Source organism: Mastomys coucha, unplaced genomic scaffold, assembly GCF_008632895.1.
Source record: "Mastomys coucha isolate ucsf_1 unplaced genomic scaffold, UCSF_Mcou_1 pScaffold16, whole genome shotgun sequence".
Lineage (NCBI taxonomy): Eukaryota > Metazoa > Chordata > Mammalia > Rodentia > Muridae > Mastomys > Mastomys coucha.
In genome coordinates this window covers 71,305,525-71,326,378 of record NW_022196898.1, presented here as the reverse complement: position 1 = coordinate 71,326,378, position 20,854 = coordinate 71,305,525, and the positions used below count along the sequence as shown (strand labels likewise).

Sequence of the window (20,854 nt, the reverse complement as noted above, 5' to 3'; positions counted from 1 at the left end):
TTTTTTTATTTATCTTAATTCAAACATTCTCTTGAATTTAAAGGGCCCAAAGTTATATAACTAGTAACGTGCCCAGACTGTCTCCACCCTTACTTAAACAGAGTACAATTTTCCTACAGAGCTTTATAATTGACAGTCAGTCATTAGGGAGGTTACGTGGCCTCCACAGGTCAATGAGGCTGGAACATATCAAGAAAACACTGAGAAGTAAAAACATCTATCCAGTCTGATTGCATCGCAGAGTCAACAGAAAATGTGGAAAGCACCATGGTATGTTGAATTAGGTCATTTTGATCCTATATCTGGAGTTCACATTTGGCCAGTAAACAATAACTAAGGGCCCTGAATGTGGGGTTACTTAATTAAATTACCACCCAGGGCCCCTCCTAACCCTCAGTTTGGCTCAGGGTATGCCTCTTGGACTCTGTAAAAATCACTCTCCTTATTTGAAAAAAAAAGGAGTTTTCTGTGACCCTTGACTCACATGGGTGTTATGAGCAGCACAGTATCATTAAGCTCTTACCAACTGTCCTGCCATGGCTGAAGTCTCAGTTTGCGATAGAAAAGCAAAGGAGAATGTCCTACAGAGTGAGGTTTTTAAGTAGACATAGAGTAAAATATGCTTTGTTTGGTGGTGCTGTGACTGGGCTCAGCATCATTTGTCACAAGGTAAAGGATTTGGCTTCTCATTTGCTGTTCTCTGACTCCACCAGAGGAGGCTGGAGTAACCCAAACATAAGCAACCACATTGTCTTATCAGAATCTTGAAAGTAATAAATAGATACTTCCACTCAATATAATCTATTCTGATCCAAAATATACCCAAAGTGGGATTCGAGGAAGCCAGATTAATAGAGCTATTAAGAAAAAGGAAAGACATAAACTTACATTTCCTGTGAATTAAGATAAATCTCTCAGATGGCAGAAATTATTTCTCTAAACCCAGCAGGCTTGCAATGTATAAAAGTTGTAATTGCAATTTTACAACAGTTTCAGGAAAAGATAACTAACTTGCTTGAACCATCTCTCTAAAAAAACTCCGAGATCTGTTATTCTTTCCTCATTAAATAAACTCTGAGCAAAACTAGCTAGAATGCAGGGAAAGACAGAAGTTCTGTGTGGCAAGTAAAGGGGAGCAGAAGTGGCAGGCAGCCTAGGAAACAGCTCACACACTAGGGAGCCTGTCAACTCCATCACAATCTCACCTGGGGAGGTAGAGCTCAGAATGAGATGAGAGGACAAGCCTTCCCTCTGCTTCCACCGTGATAGGTGAGGCAAGGGACTGCCATGGAACCACTGTGTGCCCGCACCATGACCAAACCAGAATCTCTTTTCTCCCATCTGAACATACAAGCAATGTCAAATAATTTGCATCCTCTTCCTCTATCCTACTATTTGTAAAATGCCTGTTATTCTGCCTTATTCGTTCCCTCTACACAAGCTGTACAAAGGTTCCATTAATTACTCTAATGTCTTTGTGAATGACTATATTTATTATTGAACATGCTATTTAAATATTAATTTTAAAGATGACATTGAAATATTTTGATATTCATATCTCGTGGTTAGTAATGTTTTGTAAGTTTGGGGGCTACAGAGACAACTCAACAGCTAAAAGTATGCACTGCTCTGTCAGAGAACCAGAGGTCAACTGCTTAGGAACTATGTGGGCCAGCTCACAAGCTCACAACTAGCTGTAACTGGAGCTCCAGAGGGTCTGACGCCCTCTTCTGGCCTCTGCTGGCACTATAGCTACATGCAGACACCCCAGAAAAATCCAATGTCTCCAAAGTGATTATACAAGATTGCTTGAAGGGCTGCAGTGTTTGCATCAGCAGGGCACATATGCACATAACTTAAACTATAAATAAATCTTTTTAAAGTTTTGTCATAGTCTCTTAGTGTTTCCTAACAGATTTTCCTTTGCTACATTTTGGTTTCAATGAGTTATATACATGTGAAATACTGTAAATGGTGTCTTCTAAATAGAGTAGGTGGTAGATGATTGGTAGATGATAATATAAATGATAGATGTGTAATAAATACTACATAGATGATCAAAGATACAGGTAATAGATAACTGATACATAGATACATATAGATGATAGATAATAGGTAGATGATAGATTAAAAGGTAGATAGATGGATGATAGATATGATAGATAATTGATAGATAGATAGATAGATAGATAGATAGATAGATAGATAGATAGAAAGAAGATAGATAATTGACAGATCATACACACATGTATATGATGAAGATGCAGTTGGGATTAACTGAATAATCATTTCTGCCCCTACAGGAACTGAAGAGGAAGATGAAGGGGATGATTGTCTGCTGGGCTCTGTGGATGAGTTCTGGTGGTTCCCTCACATGTGGAGTCACATGCAGCCCCACCTCTTCCACAATGAGTCATCCTTAATAGAGCAGATGATTCTCAACAAAAAGTTTGCCTTAGTAAGTAACTTTCCCTGACTGCCATTCTGACCTCTTGTACAGTGGGGAGGGACGTAGGGAGGTGTTTGAATTGGAAACGGCCTCGAGGTTCTGGTGTGCTGGCTTTCCCTAAGGGGCTTTTCTCAGTCGACGTTAGAACCTTGGTATTATGTCCTCTCCATGTATGGCTCTTGTATGAACATATCTTTGTACTATGCCGTCCTCATTAGATTTGATTCTTTGATGAGTCCAATTTTAAAAAGAGTTTGCAAAACATAAGGCTCAGTTTCGTGGCATTATGGCCAGCATTCACAAGAGGCATATCCTTTCTAGGAACTTCCTGCTGCACTTCACTGAGAGACAAAAATGTTTGCACAAGACAAATCCACAGTAGAATGAGATACTCTGTGACCTGATGTCACACTCTAAGAACACAAGCTCTCAGTTCCAAGAATAGCTGTCATCCAAGTGGGGAAGAATAAGTTATGGTGGAAAATGGGATTGAATATATCCCCAAATGCACATAAAACTAGGGTATCAAGATGAATTGAAATGAAGTTGGGGTAATGAACCAAATGAGACCATAAAGTAGACACAAGTTGACAAAGATTCAGAAAGCCAATAAAGAGATATCTCAAACTGGCTGGTTTATACTGAAGGCACTATGATTTGGGGCAGGGAAACTTACAGTAAAACTTCTAATACATACTATATGAAAGGAAATGTGCCCTTGGACAGAGAGGACCCAAATCTATTTACATTAATGGTATTCTACAACAGCTGCAGTGGCCAAGAAATTTTTGCCGACAATACTGTGGTTCTTTACTCAAACTTACACAAAAACAAGTTAAAATTGGCAAACTGTATTTCTTTCTTAAAGATATGAAAATCTAACTGTTGGCTAGGAGCACTTGTTCATGTTTGTCTTTAACTTTCATTGTTGTTGTTGTTTTATTTGTTTTTGTTGTTGATGTTTTACTTATTCACTTTACATCCCAATCCCTGCACCGCCTCCCAGTCACCATCTCCCACAGTTCTTCCCCCATACCTCTACTCTTCTCCTTTGAGAGAATAGAGGCCTCCATAGGTATCCCTTACTTCAAGTCTCTGTGAGGCTAGGCATGTCCTCTCTCATTGAGGCCAGACAAGGTAGCCCAGCTAGAAGAACATATCCCACATGCAGGCAACAGCTTTAGAGATAGCCACCTGCTGCAGTTGTTCAAGACTCACATGAAGGTCAAACTGCACATCTGTTACATATGAGCAGGGAGGACTAGGTCCAGCCAGTGTATGTTCTTTGGTTGGTGGTTCAGTCTCTGAGAGCCTCAAGGGTCCAGGTGAGTTGGTTCTGTTGGTCTTCCTGTGGAGTTCCTATCCCCTTTGGCGCCATCAGTCCTCCCCACTACTCTTTCATCAGGGTCCCCAAGCTCCATCCACTGTTTGGCTGTGGGTGTTTGCATCCATCTGAGCCAGCTGCTGGGTAGAGCCTCTAAGAAGACTGCCATGCTAGGCTCCTGTCTGCAAGCATAACAGAGCATCGTCAACAGTATCAGGGATAGGTGCTTGCCCATGGGATGGATCTCTAGTTGGGCCTGTTATTGCTTGGCCATTCACTTAGACTCTGCTCTATCTCTGCATTTCTTGTAGACAGGATAAGTTTTGTGTCTAAAGTTTTGCTGGTGGGTTGGTGTTCACTCTACTTGGGTTCCTACGTGACTACAGGAGATGGCCATTTCAGGGCCCATATCCCCAATTCTGTGAGTTAAAGCTAAGGTCACCCCATTGATTGATTGATTGATTGATTGATTGCCTCCCCTATCCCAATGGAAACCAACTGGTTTTTATCATTTTTATATTTAGTATCATAAAACTGTCATCTTCAGATTTTTTTCCCATGACCCCTGAAGTGTTTGCCACTACAGATAATGGGAATGAACTCTTTAAATTTTAGGTTTGCATTGATATGGCAGTAGCTTAATATGAGGTTTACATAATTTGTAAGTACATGTTAGTTAGTTCAACTCCCATTAAGGTATTAGGCCTCCAGAGTGGCATTGATGCAAAGTCTGAAGATGAAAAGAGCATGAGTTACGTTTTCTACCTTAGTGTGCATTGTTTCTCTTAATATTCCCAACCCTGGGGTCTAAGTATACATATTCTCCCTTTATAGGTGAGAATCACAGGATACACACTAGGATTATAAAGCTCTCTAATATAAAAACAAGACAGAAATCCAAGTCCTTTAATACTGCATAAATGTGACACACACACCCCCCCCAGGGTTCCTTGCCCAACTCACTGGTATCAATCTAGTCTCTGCTGCTTAGTAATTATGTCTGTATCCGACCATCTGGATACATAAGGAAGTTGGGGAACCTGAGGGAGCACTCCCAGGGAACTCACCCCTTGGCATCCTCTGACACAGGAAGAGTCTCTTAGTGATCCCAGAGACAACCTGAGGCTAATCAGCTTTCCACGTGGCTGAGTACCATTTACTCCACAGAGAAGCTGCTTGCAGTCAATGGAGCACCCCTGTAGGGAGTCAGGCCATCTACTCATTAGAGGCAATAAACACACATGCTTGACCTGTGCTGCCGCATTTCTAACAGGTGATAAATACCCTGCACTTCTCTTTCAGCTCAGAGGAGCTTAACTTGAATGTGAATGTTTCCCAGTAAGAGAGAGAGAGGAAGTGTGTGAAAGGCAGCAGGCTACCTTGGAAGCCAGAGGCCCTTGGCCCTGGGAAGGCTCCATGCCCTAGTGTGGGGGAATGACAGGGCCAGGAAGCAGGAGAGGGTGGGTTGGTAAGCAGGGGGAGAGGGGAGGGAATAGGGGTTGTTTTGTTTTGTTTTGTTTTGGGAGGGGAAACTGGGAAAGGGGATATCATTTGAAATGTAAATAAAAAAATATCTAATTAAAAAAAAAGGATGGTAATGAGGAAAGGCAATGTTTAAATGAGTGTCTGAGTTAAAGTATATTAAATTCCTTTCCAACTAAGAATCCGGGACTGTGAGCCAGTACCCCAGGCCCTACTTTACCTGTCTGTAGTCAGACATAGCTGTTTGCATTTAGTTAGTAAGTCCATCAGAACTGTTAGGTTTCTGCATGGTTTGTCCTCTTCTGACTCACAAAGGCACTGAGTGTTCATTTCTGTAGCTTCATATGGAAGGTCAGACAGATCCTTTAAGCCAGCAGTTCCCAGCCTGTGGGTCTCAATCCCCTTGGAGTTGAATGACCCTTTGACAGGGGCTACATATCAGATATCCTGCATATCAGATACTTATATTATAATTCGTAATAGTGGAATTACAGTTGTGAAGTAGCAACACAATAATTTTATGGTTGGGGGTCACCATAACATGAGGAACTATATTAAAGGCTCACAGAATTAGGAAGGTTGAGAACCATTGCTTGAAGCAAACAGATTTGGTGACTGAAGCCATCAAAGAAAATACAGCACTACAACTGATCAGGGAAAAATTTAATAACCAAATATAGACTAATTCAAATTTAAAAAAATTGAAAAGAAATTTTACTTTTAAATTTTCAGTCTTGAGTTTAAGATTATAGTATTAATAGCTGGCTTATCTTACATTTGAAATAACTCTTTTATAGCCTTAAAAACAGGATAAACTAGATATTACTAGAAAACTAAAATAACATTATATGTGAGCCTCAAAAAACTCATTACTGATACATTGTCTCATACCATAGATTGAGCCTACATTTTACCAAGTGATTTAATAACTTAATTTTAGTAATAAAATAATTAGTAGAAACTTTTGTCATAAAACTACCTCCCTCTGTCTGATAATACTGACATTTGGAAGAGGTGTTGTTAGTTAGGTTTACCGATGGGTTTTGTTGTTAAATTTGAGATAGGGTCTCATTGTGTGTCCCTGGATGGTCTACACCAGGGCCTTTGTGGACCAGGGCCTTTGTGGACCAGGGCCTTTGTGGACCAGGGCCTTTGTGGACCAGGGCCTTCGTGGACCAGGGCCTTTGTGGACCAGGGCCTTTGTGAACCAAGCTAGTTAGTCTTGAGCTCACAGAGATCCAACTACCTTTGCCTCCCAAGTGCTGGAATTAAAATCACATGCCACTGTACCCAGCAAATGGTATTTAAATTGTTATAGACAATTGTATTAGAATGAAAAACAGTAAAACCATGCTTCTAGGGACTGTATGGCTTCCTGTAGCTTGTATTCCTGCTTGCATTGTATCGTTCTTTGAAATAACAGCTCTGTTCTACAGCCTTTTCCAGACTAGGAAATCACATTCATTCAACTTAGCCGGACTGTCTATTGTCGTAACATATGTTTTTAAATTAGTGAGCACCAAACTTTTCCAATATGGGAATAATGATTATAATATCAATATATAATTTTAAATATATTTTTAAAACCTGCAGGCTTTGAGGAATGCATGATCAGCTTTCAATTAATTTGCTTGCAGCTAAAGAAGGGAGAGATCCTTTTTAAATTTTTCAGTAAAGCTTTTTACTAAAAGACACATCATGTTTTCATCTTGTATTAATATTTGATGCAAAGTATAATTTTAGTAGTCTTGGTAAAAGTAGAGAATTCCAGTCAGGATGAGTCTAATCTGAGCTGATAGGTACACTCTAGAGTAAGCCACACAGCACAGTGCAGGAAGGTCACTCATCGTCAATCAGAACAAAATGACTGAAGCGTGTAATTTACTTCATAAAATGAATGTGTGGAGGAAGGGGAGAGAAAGAAAACTCAGGGACCGGGTGTCAGGCTCACGTTCAACTTCATAGAACTGGGATCCCATGCCAGCTCCTACAATGTGAAATATGACAAGAACATTCTTCTTAACTCACTGTCACTTCATACTCTCCTCTCAGACATCTCAAATTTTATCACCACTCAGCTACTCAAGGGTGCCATCTTCCAGTGCTGACTCTATAGCTAACAACCGTTCTGAGTAGTCCCCCAAAATACCATGTGCAGTGGTAAGTGTGGGGGAGACAATGTATAGAATTCATCAATCTTAAAACTTAGATACAACTGGAATCAGTGTAGTCATAATGGAGATCATAGGAGGGAGTGAGCAAGAATGAGTATTTTTCTTGCAGTCTGAATAACTGTATAAACGGAGTGGTGTTTATATGCTGAGGTCCCGTAAGTGACTGTTAAATTAGACCACAACTAGATATTCCTTAAGGTCCGGAGTCTATTCACTGTGATCTCAAACTGTATGTTTTTATCAAGAGACAAGTGGCATTGAAAAGACAGTTCGTTACTCAAATACCAAGAGGAAGAGGTGTGCCACGCTGCATAGGCCATGTGGGGTAGCTTTCTCTATAATTTTCTTATGTGAAGCAAGGCAAGCAGTGGCCTATGAGGTGCAGTTGCTACTTCTTGGACTTTGGCCCTGGGTGATTAGAGCAGAATACGGTGCTGAGCATCTGAGCCATGACCACTGAGAATATGGATGTAGAAATCCTAGAGTGGTGAGTCACGCTGGGAGTGTGCAAGCCCTAGAGTGATGAGTCACACTGGGAATATGTAAGCCCTGGAGTGGTGGGTCACACTGGGAATGTAGAAGCCCTGGAGTGGTTTGTCTCATTGGAAGTGTGAAAGCTCTAAAGTGGTGGATCACACTGGGTATGTGCAAGCCCTAGAGTGGTGAGTCAAACTGGGAATGTGTAAGCCCTGGAGTAGCGGGTCACACTGGGAGTGTGTAAGCCCTGGGGTGATGTGTCACACTGGGGGTGTACAAGCCCTGGAGTGGTTTGTCACATCGGTAGTGGGAAAGCCCTGGAGTAGTGAGTCACACTGGGAGTGTGCTTCTGGGCATGACCTCATTACCTCCAAAAACTGGCCTCACAGTACTCTCTTTTGAGAACCCAGCACATTCCCAATCCATGACTACTAGCTACTATTTGCTGTTTCTTTATAGGTAGTAAAAGTATCTATGCATTAAATCCACAACTGATTCTATCCATTGCTTTAAGATGTTTATTTTTAATCTGAAAAAATCAAACAATTTAGTGTATTATACTTAATACTTTATGTAATCATCTCTTCTTCAACTTTTATGTTTTTTCTCATCATAAATAGCCTGCAAAATGATTCTCTTTGCTGAAGTAGAAGCAGAAGATGTGCATACCTTTTCACTCTAGCATTAGCTAAAGCATTTTAAACTCTCCCTCCCCTGCTTGTGGGACCCAGAAAAGTTGATCTCTTGACTGATAAATGTCATTTTTAAATTAGTAGTTTCTGGAAAGTATACTTTCTCCTTAATGTATGTGAGGACACTGTTGTTGTCTTCAGACACACCACAAGAGGGCATCAGATCCCATTTACATATGGTCGTGAGACACCATGTGGTTGCTGGGAATTGGACCTCTGGAAGAGCATTCAGCAAAGAGAAACAGCTGAGCCATCTCTCCAGCCCCCTGGCATGATTTTTATACTTATTTGTTTACTTAGTGAGTTTTGTGTTCTTTGTTTTTAAAACTCTGTAAATAGCAGAAGTCCCCAATGAGTAGTCCTCTTGCTAATCTTGTTTTTCATCATAACTCCTGTGGCCAGATATCTCCACCTTCCATATGGCAAAGCCAGTTTGAGAAGGTTAAATTTTTCCCTCAGACACAGACACTTGAATCTAAAGTACTCTAACTTTTCACTGTTATGCAAATGTTTCCTTTTTTTTTTTTATTACAATCTTTGGGGGAATCACCTTGCTTTGAGTGCCTAATCCTTGACCTCTGCTTCAGTGCTGGACTCCCAGCGCTTCTCACAACTGTCTGCTCATCCAAAAGACCTCAGCTTCTATCTTCCTAAGTTAAAACGTTATCAACTTGTTTTGAGAATTATGCATTTCATGTGTTTTGAACTTAAAAGATGACATTGTCAGTTTTTTTGCCTCAAGAGTTCTTGTGTTTCCATAGAGATGACGAAATCATAGAACGTTAGTGTAGGAGTGTTGAAAACAGAGAGGCAGGGAAGGATTGGGGGTGAACAGACAAATTGGACTAGTGTGGAAGTAATTATAGAAGAAGAATTAAAAGCCAGACTAAGTCAATAGAAGTGGGACTATGAAAAAAGAGCCACGGGAACTGTTTCCTCTGTGGAAAGAACTGAACCTTTTGTTGGAGAGATGAGCAGGTAATTGGAACCACAGGTCAAAACTTGCATCAAGGGATGAGCCACCAACTTTTCTATCTGTGCATACTAGTTCAGTCTTGAAATCATCAACTACTAATTTTTCCTTAAAGGTTCTATAGCTCACCAATGTAAGAAAACTCACATCCCTCCTCTACAATGGCACAAAGCTTCTTCTCATTTAAAAATAATTATTCAACTATCATTAAGTGACATTTATCAGGTAAAAACACCTTTTTAAAAAAATTTTATTAATCATTCCATCTGTTTACATCTCAAATGATATCCCCCTTTACTTTTCCACAAAGCCCCCATCCCACATCCATCCTCTCCCCCTCCACTTTGTCTCTGAGAGTGCTCCACCACCCACACACCCACTCCCACCGCACCACTCCAGCATCCCCCTACACTAGGGCATCAAGCCTCCACAGGACGAAGGGCCTCCCCCTCCTGTTGATGTCAGACAAGGCCATCCTCTGCTACATATGCAGCTGGAGCCATGGGTTCCTCCATGTGTATTCACTGCTCTTGCTTTATTGTTTAGGGGGTTGGTTTTTATTTGGTGAGAGTTTCATACATTTACATAATGTATTTTAGCTGTTTTACTCCCATTACTTCTATTCTCCTTCATACCAAGAACTTCCCCATTCTACTTTCATGTTCTGTGTGTGTGTGTGTGTGTGTGTGTGTGTGTGTGTGTGTGTGTGTGTGTGTGTATGTGAGTATTTTCCACTGAGTTTAGTTAGTCTTGCCTGCATTAATGTAGGTAGCAAGCTATTTTCTGGAGCCTGGACAACTTACCAGTAGCTATACCACTGAAGAAATGGCCTTCCTCCCCCAACAACCATTAGCTGCCAGCAGACCCTCAGGGAGGGGAGAACCTCATGAGCACCTCTCACATCCATAATGAAATGTCAGTGGGCACAATCATGCCCAGGTCTCCTGTGGATAACCACAGCTATGGTGACTTGATGAAATGAAGTGTCTCTGTCATGTCTGCCTCATCTCCTCATCCTCCAACTCTGACACTTCCCCATCTCAGGATATGACATGAGCCTTGTTGGGGGTGTGTCCATCTAGGATTAAATGCTCCACTCTCATTTATTCTTGGTATTTTGACCACTTACAACTCTGTTCATGCCACTCACAGCTGTAAGGAGCTTTTCTAATGAAGGAAGAGATTGACACTAACTTTGGAATATAAACACAAAGGAATTTAACATGTCTATTTATTAAAACATGGCCATAGACAATCCAGAGGCTGCTCCACCTAGGAATCCTTCCCATATTCAATCTCCGAACCCAGACACTATTGTGGATGCCAGCAAGTGTTGGCTGACAGGAGCCTGATATAGCTGTCTCCTGAGAGTCTCTGACAGTGCCCGACTAATACACAAGTAGAGGCTCATAGCAATCCATTGGACTGAGCACAGGATCCTCAATGGAGGAGCTAAAGAAAGGACCCAAGGAGCTGAAGGGCTTGCAGCCCCTTAGGACGAACAACAATATAAACTAACCAGTACCCTCAGAGCTCCCAGGGACTAAACCACCAACCAAACAGTACACATGGTGGGACTCATGGTTCCAGCAGCCTATGTAGCAGAGGATGGTCAAGTCAGTCACCAATGGGAGGAGAGGCCCTTGGTCCTGTGAAGGTTCTATGCCCCCGTGTAGGGGAATGCCAGGGCCAGGAAGCAGGAGAGGGTAGGTTGGTGAGCAGGGGGAGAGGGGAGGAAACAGGTTTTTTTTTTTTTTTCGGAGGGGAAACCAGGAAATGAGATATCATTTAAAATGTAAATAAAGAAAATATCTAATAAAAATTACAAATCAAAAAAACTTTAAAAATAGAAAAAAATAAAAACAATGGTCATAGGTTCTTCTCTAAAGGCCATGTCCTCTTGATCAGGTTCACAGCCATAAGCATGGGTTCCTTTCCAAGGAGAGGACCCCAAATGTAACCATTAAGCAGTTGGTTATCTTTACACTAATCATGCTAATACTGCACCAGTAGGCATGGCTTGCTCAGTACATTGGTGCTGTATCTATCATACAGGGCTCGCAGCTGGGCAAGACTGCTGTCCTTCAATTGATGAATGGCTACTTAAAAATGGAGTATATATACCCAATGGAATTGTATTCACTTATAAAGAAACTTTAAATTTACAGAAAAATGAGCGGAACTGGAAAATGATTATACTGGGTGAGGTAACCCAGGCTCAGAAAGACAAAACCATATGGGGATCCTAACTATGAGTCCTCTGGTTCTACATTAGACTTGGAGTGCCTAGAGAGGTTAGGACGAGAGGAAGGGACTCTAGAGAGGGAAATAAACAGAAGCATCAAATGAGAGGGAGTCGCAGCACACTCGTGACAGGGAAGCAGGCAAAGGAGAGGCTAGAGGTGGAAAGATGAAAGTAGAAACAGGGCGATCCAATGTGGTAAGGAAGGAGAGGTAACCAAAACCAAAAGAGTAGGGAAAACATGGGAACCTATGTCTTTAAGCTTTGGAGAGTACTTTTGGTTGTCTTCCTTAGAGTTAATTTCTTTGTGAATTCCTCTTCAGCTTTCACTTCTCCAATCTATGGGAAGCTTTCATACTTTATAATGAGAATGTAGAAAATACAGCTCTCAATTCTGCCCGTCCCCCACTTCCTCCAGCACAAATGCTAGTGTTCCTGCCAGCGTGCATACCATTGACAAACTGGTTTTTATAAAGGGAAGATAAATTTAGTGCACTTACTGTTTGAGTGGTCCCTCTCTGCCCGCAGTCATGTGGACATGAGGCAAACTAAAAGCCTTTATGAATCTGTCTATAAATTCCCCCTGCTGTACTGAGCCGGATGTGGAGCGGGACAAGTTCTGCTTCCAGATACGTGCATGCTGCTCCTGATCTTTTCATTCTTCTGACTTGCTAGACTGGATACCATGTGTTTTCTGAGATGTGGCTAGAAAGTGGTCAAGATTCGAGGGACAGCAGGAGGACAATGTCACGTGACACTTTCTATGGAAACATCTATTCATCCCCCACAGGACATTGATGACAAGACCAAAGAAACAGCAACAGCCCCACCTAGGTGTGGCTTAGTGAACCAGGAGCTTACTGGGGTGACCTGCAGGATCCTGAGCCACTCAAAAGCAACTGTGTCACTAAGAAGCCCACCCTAGCAAGGTGACAGCTCAGAAACAATGCTTCCCTGAAGCTCCCTGCTGGAATTACAGACAGTTCAGCCTGTGGACGAGCCTCCTCTCCCCAAAACTGTCACTGCTTATATCACTTTGTGCACGGGACTTATGAAGCCTGTAAATTTCAGTATCTTCCTGGGCCTTGTGAGCTTGAATTTGTTTCCTTCCTTAGGAATGTTTCAGTTCAGAGGAAATGGCAATGCAACAATAAGTAGGAGCAAATTCTACAGCTCACATCACCTTTGGTATTCTTTAAAGAATGTGTGTGTGTGTGTGTGTGTGTGTGTGTGTATGTGTGTGTATGTATGTGTGCATGCATGTGTGTGTATTTGTGTGTGTGCATGTGTATATGCATGTACATGTATGTGCATGTGCATGCATGATTGTGTGAGTATGTGTGCATGCATGTGTGTGCATGCATGTGTGTCTTTGTACATGTGTGTGCATGTATGTGTGTGCACATGTTTTTGCATGTATATGGTCGTGTGTGTGTGTGTGTGTGTGTGTGTGTGTGTGTCTGTAGTGCATATACACTTCTGTGAGTGCGCATGTGGAGGCCTGAGGATGACATCAGGAACCTTCTTTGATCCTGCCCCACTTTATTCACTGAAGGATGTTCCCTCAAGCTCAGACTTTTGTTAATGGTGACTGTTCTGGCCAGCTTGCCCCAGTGATCCCACCACAGCCTTCCGAGAGAGGGAGCTACAACTGCTGCATTTTCTCTGGTTCTGGGGCTGCAGATACTGGCTCTCACACTTGAGAGCGAGTGCTTTACCCACTGAGCCATCTTCCAAGCCACAGCTTTTGCTTTGCATGTATCACAGCCCCTAAGCCTGTCTTTTCATGATTTGTTGGGATTTTTCTTTAATCTTTCACAGTATCAACTTCTGTTCCCTGTCACCTGTTCTTCTCTAACTTCTCAATTTTTATTCTCATTTTTGGATCACTGTGGCAACTTACCTAATTCCCAATCTCTCATTCTTTTTATTGAATTTATGCCCAAACTGGAGAATATTGGTTTTTTTTAAATGAATTATTCTGTAAATGTAACAGAAATGTACATGTCAGAGTCTTGATTCCTAAGGAAATGAAGAAAGAGAAATAACTGGGTTCCAACTGAGAGTCATACATTATACTGATTTCGTGAATTCTCAAAGCCACATATTACAACCATCAGAGAACATACGTAATTTCACTGAGCCCTCACAGCTAGTGGAAGCTGGGTCAGGGTTTCATCCCGATTTGTCAAGCTTAAAAGCCCAGGTAACCACCACAGTTTATCCAGATGCAAGCCCCAGTGTCATCATCACTCATGACCATGGTATCGATACTTAAAACAAATCAAGCGCATCACTATACCCATTTACAGGGCTTCTCTCTTGCATAGGTGTTAGTGTGACATGTAGTTTCTGGTGTCTGAGAGGTACCACCTACATCACTGCCTTGGTGGCTGTCCTAAATACCAGAGGGTGTATAATAGCCTTGACAGTTCATCAGTGCCATCGCTGGCTTTTTGTAGGAATATCAAATCTCAATTCAAATTAGTGTTATGGAGACTTAAACATTTCTAGTGAGCCCACCAACCATGTATGTTTTCTGAAAGATCACATGTCCTTGACAACTGCCTGGGGATCTGTCACTATCATTAGATTGTCTACAGATTTATTATGTATGAAAAACCTCCAATGTCCCGATCAAATTCATTGCTTAAAACTAAAAACAGAAGCCGGGCAGTAGTTGTGCATGCCTTTAATCCCAGCACTCGGGAGACAGAGGCAGGTAGATTTCTGAGCTCAAGGCCAGACTGGTCTACAGAGTGAGTTCCAGGACAGCCAGGGCTATACAGAGAAACCCTGTATACTAAAAACCTAAAAACAAAACAAACAAGCAAAAAAACTAAAAACAGAGAAAGCTGCTGTAAACCAAACCCTACAACATACCCATTGAATCTCCAGCCAATTCTCTTTTTCAGTTATTTAAATATAAAAATAAAGCTGCCTAAATTCACTTTTTTTTTGTATTTCTGGAAGCCTCTTTCTTGTATTTCACTTGAGCGAATCTCAAGAATTTAAAGCAAAACTCGACCTGGCGAACACAGAGAGCAGGTGCTCACATGGTTCTTCTGAGTGCTCTCAGAAAAGCACATCTTTCAGTGACATGTTGTCTTAGGAGCTGCTCGACACAGATGTGACACTTCCAGCACTGTGGATAATGTGAACCCTGCTAAATAAAAATATACTTACAATAAATGAATGCGTTTGTTAGTAGGGAAGACAGAGGTAGCTAGGCATGGGCCCCTAATAACGTTCAGAGATTGCAAGTGGCTAAGGCTGAACCAGATAGACACACAGTGTGGCACCTTTCTCAGTATTTGTAATAACACTTTAGCTTAACTTGTTTCTGCTGCTTACTCGCACATTTATGTTGTTAAATACCATTCAAGATTATCCAGTTCCAAAGCTGTTGGGTTGTAGGAGGGACCTGAAGGGAAATGTTAAGAGCTCATTACTGTAACCCTATCATGTGCATAGTTTGACGGAGCTGATCCTCGCCTCACTTAGACACATAATGTCAATTTTCTTTACCAAAGTAGATTTGCTGTTGATATCTTGACTTGTCAACTTAAATCTTTATAAAATAATATTGATTGTGATAGTGTCCTTTAAGCATGTATTGCACTTCTGAATTTTGAGAAGTTTGAGGGTGCAGAAGTAACAATGGAGGGGTTCTTTTAGCTAATAGGTTTTTTTTTAATTTTTAAATTAAAATATAATTACATCACCCTCCCCATCTTCCCTGTCACCAACCCCTCTCATATGCCATCTATGCACCCTATACAGTGGACACACCCTCTTTCCCAGCAGCCCCTGCCTCCTCTCCTGCCTTGTCTCTGGTCTGTAGTTGTGGGAAAGATTAAGCAGCTGCCGTCCGACCGTCCAGTGCCTGGGTGAACTGGATAATGGCAGGAAGCATTTGCAGACACTAACTGATGGCAACTCTTTACGCTACAGCCGATTGTAGCTGGTGGGATCTCTGTCAGGCTAGGTGAGCTTTCCAAATGCCAAATTCTTAAACAGGATTCACGTTTTTTGTCCTGCTGTTTCTTTGGAACTCCAAGGGCTGGGGTCACCTTCTCCCCTTGGCCCTAGAGCACCTTGCTTAGCTGGAGAAGATCAAATGGCCACTTTCACTGCCTCTAACAGTGGCCAGAGAAAAGCCTGGGGCATGGTGCACGTAAACACTCTGCCGACTGCACCCGGTCTGTTTAGCACACAGAGACAGTGCTCAGGACTCAGCCCGGGTTGTCGCACCCATCCCAGCTTCCTGTCTCAAGGTCCCGGAGACCCTGAGAATCTCAGTCTCTTGTCCTTGTGTCTTTGGATACTGAAAGAATAGGAGCCTTGCCTTCTCTTATCATTGAGTTCATTAAGCCCTGTAAGTTTTATCTCAGAATGTTGCTTCAGAAGGGTAGGGTCACACTCCCATCCCGTTGTCTCACAAGATCTCATTATTAGCACCATTAACATCTTTATCCAAGGCGTTTTGTTGATTACATTATTGAAGCAGGTTTTTCTTCTTCAGACTGCAAGACAGAGAACCTTTATTAGCCAAGGTTTCTGAGTCCAAGTGACAGTTACCAGTCAGGGAATAAGCCTTGAATCCTAGTTCCTATTAAGGTTTTACTCCATCAGCATGAAGAAGCGACTGACTCAACCTCCTTGTGACAGAACTCACTCTCCAACTCTCCCCTCCTGCCAGGTCACCTCTATTACCCGCCTCAGTGCCCTACTGTCTAATTACACGCTTGGTCCTTTTAGCCTGACAGGGTCCCTCCTAAGCATAAACTCAAATATGACCTCGACTTGGTCATGAACAATAAAGATCCTTCTTGGGACTTTGGGAATTGCAAGGATTTAGGGGTCCCAAGACTCCAGAATGCAGAAGAGCAAACAAATCATTTAAACAATGGCTGCCAGCAGAGGGTGACTTCAAGTCCTTAAGACAAGTTCACTCAAAAGGGCATTGCCATCACAGCAGGGTTCTCACATAATAATAGAGCAGACAGCCATTTGTACTACAGGTTGAAGAGCATATATGAAGAGCACATCGGAGATGTACAGTAGCCAGACCTACAAATTACTAACCAAATGTTTATAAATGTGTCTTTACTCCTGTGAAATGTAAATGGGGAAGAATATATGTTTTAAGGTTAAACTGTAGATTAAAAATTATGTATTTATATTTAGCATCTAAACATAAATTTATTTATAAAACCAAACAAGTAAAATGAAAGCAACATAAATTTTAATTTAAGTGGGGCAGTGGTGGCGCATGCCTTTAATACCAGCACTTGGGAGGCAGGTGGATTTTTGAGTTCGAGGCCAGCCTAGTCTACAGAGTTCCAGGACAGCCAGGGCTACACAGAGAAACCCTGTCTCAGGGAAAAATAAAAGTATTAAAAAAAATTAATTTAGTGTAGCTTTTAAAGACAGGTTGACCTTGAACTCACAGTATTTCTTCATGGATTTTTCAGAGTGCTGGGATTTCAGGCACACATCCTTGTGCCCTACTGTTTGCCACTGTGTCCTACTGTGTGCCACTGTACTCTACTGAAAAGTGTTTTTAATCTTAAACTTAAAGAATGCTTGTGCCACTCATTTATTCCACATTTTGACGGGGAAAATAAGATTGTTTGTCTATTTATCTTCCAAGAGCTTTAATTTTAAACTATATCAAAATATTATCATTTAGTACAGAAACTGTTCTACTTTTTAAAAGTCTCAGCACACGGACCAGACTCTTAATCTCTGAGAGATAGATCCTGGATTACTAAGTTTCCCTTGAACAGTCTTCACATTCACTGGGCCTCTCTGACCACTGTCACTACCATTTGACACTAACCTTCTGTTGTCCTTAAGGACATGGTCTCCTCCCTTGGGTACCACAGGCCCTGTAGGTACTCAGGACCAGAGTTGTATATATGAGCTATCAGTTTTACATTAGGAAAACAACCTGTCTTTTAAATGTGCCTTGTATTCAAGAAATGTATTTTAAAACACATTTATGTGTGTGTCTATATATATGTATACATATGTACATGTATACATATATATGAATTATATGGAAGAATATATTCAAATGTTGATTCTAATCTTATTTTCCAAATATATTCCCATCCTCTAGATAAGTGCACTCCTTGTGAAACAGTATCTCCAACAGCCACATTCCTAAAGGAAGCCACTTAACAAAGTCAAAAAAATAATAAGTCTGCTTTTTCCTAGATGTTTCTAGAACCATAATACTAAGTGTAAATAGAAGGAGGCTTTATTTCAAACTCATGCAAATTGCAAATGTGACTCTCAGTGTTGTGAGGTAGTTAACTGAAGCATGAGCGTCTATATTCTGAGAAAATGGGACATTCCAAACTAAAGCTGGGAGCAGAGAAGCGTCTAGAAGTTTTCCAAAGTGTATTGCCGCAGTTTCCTGGCTGTTTTCTCTGCAGACAACAGAATATCCAACAGATGGTAGACAATCACTGTGGGCTTAGGAATTACAATAGACGACAGACTTGCTTCTCTGGGAAATCAGAGAGGAAGCAGTGGGCTCTCTGGTCATGGCTGGGAAATGTGAAGCTTTTTCTGTTAGAGAGATTAACATTGAGATGAACAACAAAAGCAAAACACCATTCTTAATTACCAATAAGAGTTTAAATAACTGTCAGAGTTAGTACTATGATAATGAAGTGATTGTGTTGTTTGAATACTTAAATACTGATTTTTTTTCTTACTTCCTGTAGTCTTTGAGGGGATTTTCCCAGAGATTATAGCAAAACTTGTCTTTTAAGTTATCTGTTTGGATACATTTTTAAGATGTCTGTTTGGAAAATCTTGAATGATAACATAAGAAAACTCTTTATGCTGTAAAACATAAGGGTTTTTTTGTTTTAGTTTTTGTTTTGTTTTTTTGGGTTTTTTGTTTGTTTGTTTGTTTGTTTGTTTTGGCTTTTTTGAGACAGGGTTTCTCTGTATAGCCCTGGCTGTCCTGGAATTCACTCTGTAGACCAGGCTGTCCTCAAACTCAGAAATTGGCCTGCCTCTGCCTCCCAAGTGCTGGGATTAAAGGCGTGCGCCACCTCCGCCTGGATAAAACATAAGTTTTTATTGTAACTTATAGTATAACATAAGAAAAGTTTTAGATTGTAAATACTTTATTATTTTGAAATTATATATTTAAGGTTTGGCCCTGGAATAATAAGAATTTCAACTAGAGTTCCAAAAGTGTTTGCAGGTATTACTTATGCAGTTATTAAAATTTCTCAGTGAGTTTCTATATGTCTATACTTCGAACAAACTGACAGTTGAGCTGAGATAATTCAGAAAGGTAAAAATTATAAGGAGAAGAGGGTGGTGAGCAGCAGCAGCATCTCCACACTTGTTCACAGATATTTGTCTTGCTTGTAGTTAGAAAGATAATGGGTAGACAACAGTGGATAAAATGGCACCCAGACTTCTTAGAGTCATTTAGTATAGAAGAGACATAAAGAAATATTTACACAATTATGCTATATCACTTTGGAAAACAAAGGCTACTCATTAGGAATCATTTCATTGAATATTTCTTTAGCAGATAAGGAATTCTTGGCCATTCTAGTAGCATCATGTGTGGGTTCAACCTTATGGAATGGGCTTTAAATGCAAAAGTGGTGATTACACCCATAACATTTGTACCACTATCACACTGATATATCTCATTGGCAAGTCTCATCTGTAGATTTACTCAGAAAAGGAAATGGAATAGGATATTGGACACAGTAGCATATGCTGTTAATGCCAGCACTCAGAAGGGAGAGGCAGGCAGATCTCTATGATTTTGTGGCTATCCTGGTCTACATAGTGAGTTCCAATGCAGCAAAGGATATGATGAGAGATTCTGCTCAAAAAGTGTGGGGGTGGGGGTAATCAGAGTAGGAACACACCAGAGTCAGAAATAGGATGATACCAGAGTAGAAAAGAGGTCAGTGAACTTCAGGAAAGGCTAACATAATGACAGAAGAGATTAGGAGTAAACATTGGAAGGCTGGATTTAAGCAGCATGGGTTATGTGAGGCCGAGAGCACAATCAGGCTATAATTTTGTATTTATGTACAAGGAGACAACCTGGAAGATTTTAAATAGAAAGTCATATGATCATATTTGAATCTATCATATATTTCTTTGGCTACTATCTGAGGAATGGTTTGGAAGGAGACAAGTAAGAAAAATGAGTATAATACTAGAAACCTATACTGGATGGGCTTAGGCAGGGGTGTACTATGCTACTGTGCTAAATTCAGAGAGGAGTAGACACATTTAATGGTTTCACATTTAAGTATTCATGGAACATGATAATGGGTTGTAGTTGGGAGCACAAGGTGCAGATTGTTAAGATGGGTTTCTGTAGTCTGTATACAAAATTATTTCAGAAGTTCTTACTTCACCAGAGAGCTATGAGAAATGCTTTCATTTATATGGATCCAAAGGAAATTGCCCACAAAAAAGGAGGACGAAGAAGAGAAGGAGGAAGAAGAGGATGAGGACCAGCCATGTGATATGATCCCCAAATCCACAGCAGAAGTAGAGAAAAGGACTGCTTGTATCTTTAAGTAATAAACTAATCAATAAATGAAGATTCAGACATGCTATGGTTTCCAGGTTAAGTTGTGTGGTTTTGGTTAAGATCGCAGCACATGAGAACATTCGAGATGGGGTAACAACAGTCACCTGCACTCATTGAGTGTGCTGTGCTTCAAGAACCATAGTAAATGAGTCCCACATATGACTTACTGACTTCTCAGCATGTTGAGCTATGTAGCCGGCTGTGCAATGGGCTAGAAAATGGGGTTGGGGAGGGGGTGGTTAGATGTGGTTAGCTGTTCTCCCATATGCCAGATGTAAGTGTGGTTGTGAAATGTCTCAGTCACTGCATCAGCCTGCAAAAGAAAGATGAAACTTAACAAACACTAGCAAATAGACATGAAACCTGCATGTACCATGATGGTCAAACATTCTTCAAGTACTCAAAGAAAGGAGCCGTCCTTTCTTTTTTTTTTTTTTTTTTT

The 20,854-nt window shown here is 41.0% G+C and overlaps 1 protein-coding gene across 5 annotated transcripts in view; it reads left to right on the top strand.

Moving 5' to 3' along the window:
• Ndst3 (N-deacetylase and N-sulfotransferase 3) overlaps window positions 1-20,854 on the top strand; it is a 163,460-nt gene that overhangs the window by 57,751 nt on the left and 84,855 nt on the right. For all 5 annotated transcript variants that reach the window (XR_004119821.1, XM_031375364.1, XM_031375362.1 and 2 more), the window contains exon 4: window positions 2,304-2,458. Coding sequence is in view for 4 of the 5 variants with exons in the window: in XM_031375364.1 (XP_031231224.1) it covers window positions 2,304-2,458 (155 nt within the window). In the remaining variant the exon portion in view is untranslated. The remainder of the gene's footprint in view (window positions 1-2,303; window positions 2,459-20,854) is intronic.